Raw genomic sequence first — 2,204 nt, forward strand, 5'->3', positions numbered from 1 at the left:
ATTATTATTGTCATTATTATTAATATTATTATTAATTATTGTTAATTACTATTATTATTAATTATTCTACAGCTGAAAATTTGATAACCTAGATATACCAGAATGTTTGTGCAATTGTTGATTTTTCTCATTGGCAGCCAAAATTTGGTTAATTATTTCACCAATTATTTCCGTTAATTGTTGCCGAGAAATTCTTTTAGAAAGTTGAACGGCTGCATCTTTCGTTGTGACATGTTTTGTCCTCTCCTTTACCTGCGTCTCTTTACTCTTCGATTTTTGTTTTGTCGAAAATTAGAAAATAATTAGAGCGAGCCAAAAAAAAAGAGAACAATCCATGTAATTAATAGTTGTAATTATTTCTAATAATCAATTAATAGTTGACAATTCACTAGGGTTTTTACAGTAATTATCGTATCATTCAATTTAATAAATAAATTATAAAATTCCCCACTAAGCTACTGTAAATTAATTACCACCAAAAATTGTGTTTTCTCAATAGATAGTAAATATTCGAATTGTATTTGCTATTTTCATTCTTGTCTTAATTAAATTTAAATCCACCTCATAGGTAATTTTGATTCGTCATTATATTTACATGCAAATTTTTAAATTGAAGGTAAATAAAAATTGCTTTTTTTTTCAAATTTTCTACCTGTATAGCAGCATGTCGCATTTTTACGCCTATTTGAATTTTTTGATTCATCCGGCACCAATCCGTTTGAGTATTCCGATTAGCGACAATAATAGTATGATGGGAAATTGTAGGATGTATACGATCCACGTTAAAAATACACATTGCAACACGTATATGCAAAATTCTAGATGATTTATCCACAGGATATAATTTTATAATTCCTTTACAATTTGCCGCATCCTTAAAATAAATGAACAAAGTAAAATTTTGAATGCCACAGATGTAAATTCGTTTTCAAATGAATTTTAAATATTCAAATATTTTTGAATTAATAACTTTTGCAATATATTAATATATAGGAAAAATATTTTTAAATACAATTTAATTTAACATTTAAAAAGTTTCGGAGATATTTTTTGAATAAACAAAAATTAATAAATAATTTTGTCATATTTAAGAAAATTTTGGAAAAATTTTCTAATTCATATTACATTTTTTACAACTTTCATAATTTTTCTTTTTTTAAACATAATTAAATAAAAATGAAATAGAAAAAAAAAGAAACTTTCTTACTTTGGTTCTACGAAATGATTCTAAGCTAACATTACACGAGTAAACTGATTGGTCGTTACAGATTGCTCGAATATGAAGATTACTGGTAATCATTTGATTCAAAAAATTATCCTTATTAATCAAGTAACATCTTTTACCAATATTACTCCAACATTCTGCAAATAATTTTTTGAAAAATATTCCAAATTTAAATTAAACTTCAATTTATTGATTTTTTAAATTCCATCTAATGAGAATTTTTATCGAATTTTCAACATTTAAATTATTAAATTTAAGTGTATAACATTACAAGAAATTTAACTCATTTGGATAAAAATGGTTCAAGATTAGTGATAAATAATTTTAAAATTTTGAACAAAATTTGGCTAAATATTTCCATTATGTTATTGAAAACTTTAATTTATCGCTCCATTAAAAAGGTAAATTTCTGAAACTGAAATTAAAATTAATTAAGTTAATTTAATAAAATCAGAATAAATGAACTATCCATGCGAAATAGTAAACCATTCGTAATCATTAAATTTGATTTCCATTAATCGAACATTCACCGTATCTGATATCATTTCAATGGATTTGATAAAAAATTCAAAACAGAATAGGCTTCTTTCCTCAGACGGTGACATTTCCACTAAATTACCATCGGTGACATTTCTGTTGCTATGGAAGCATAATAAGCAAAACCTTATCAATAAATGGGACGGAATGAAATCGAATAATGTTCTGGAAATGTGCAAGACAATATAAATATGTAAACAACACCAATATTAATCGTAAACAACAGTAAGTGATAACAATGCTAATTCATATATTTATAATTACAATAATTAAAATAGCGAAATTAATAATAATAATAATAATAATAATAATAATAATAATAATAATAATAATAATAATAATAATAATAATAATAATAATAATAATAATAATAATAATAATAATAATAATAATAATAATAATAATAATAATAATAATAATAATAATAATAATAATAATAATA

The 2,204-nt window shown here is 22.7% G+C and overlaps 1 protein-coding gene across 1 annotated transcript in view; it reads right to left on the reverse strand.

Annotated features, from left to right (window-relative positions):
* LOAG_17551 (hypothetical protein) overlaps positions 1 to 796 on the reverse strand; it is a gene marked incomplete at both ends in the record, with an annotated part of 2,682 nt that extends 1,886 nt beyond the window's left edge. The window contains 2 exons of the mRNA XM_020450211.1: positions 99 to 267; positions 653 to 796. Of these exons, the coding sequence (XP_020306144.1) occupies positions 99 to 267; positions 653 to 796 (313 nt within the window). The remainder of the gene's footprint in view (positions 1 to 98; positions 268 to 652) is intronic.
* Positions 797 to 2,204: the final 1,408 nt, after the last annotated feature.

Source organism: Loa loa (genome assembly GCF_000183805.2).
Source record: "Loa loa unplaced genomic scaffold supercont3.91, whole genome shotgun sequence".
Classification (NCBI taxonomy): Eukaryota; Metazoa; Nematoda; class Chromadorea; order Rhabditida; family Onchocercidae; genus Loa; species Loa loa.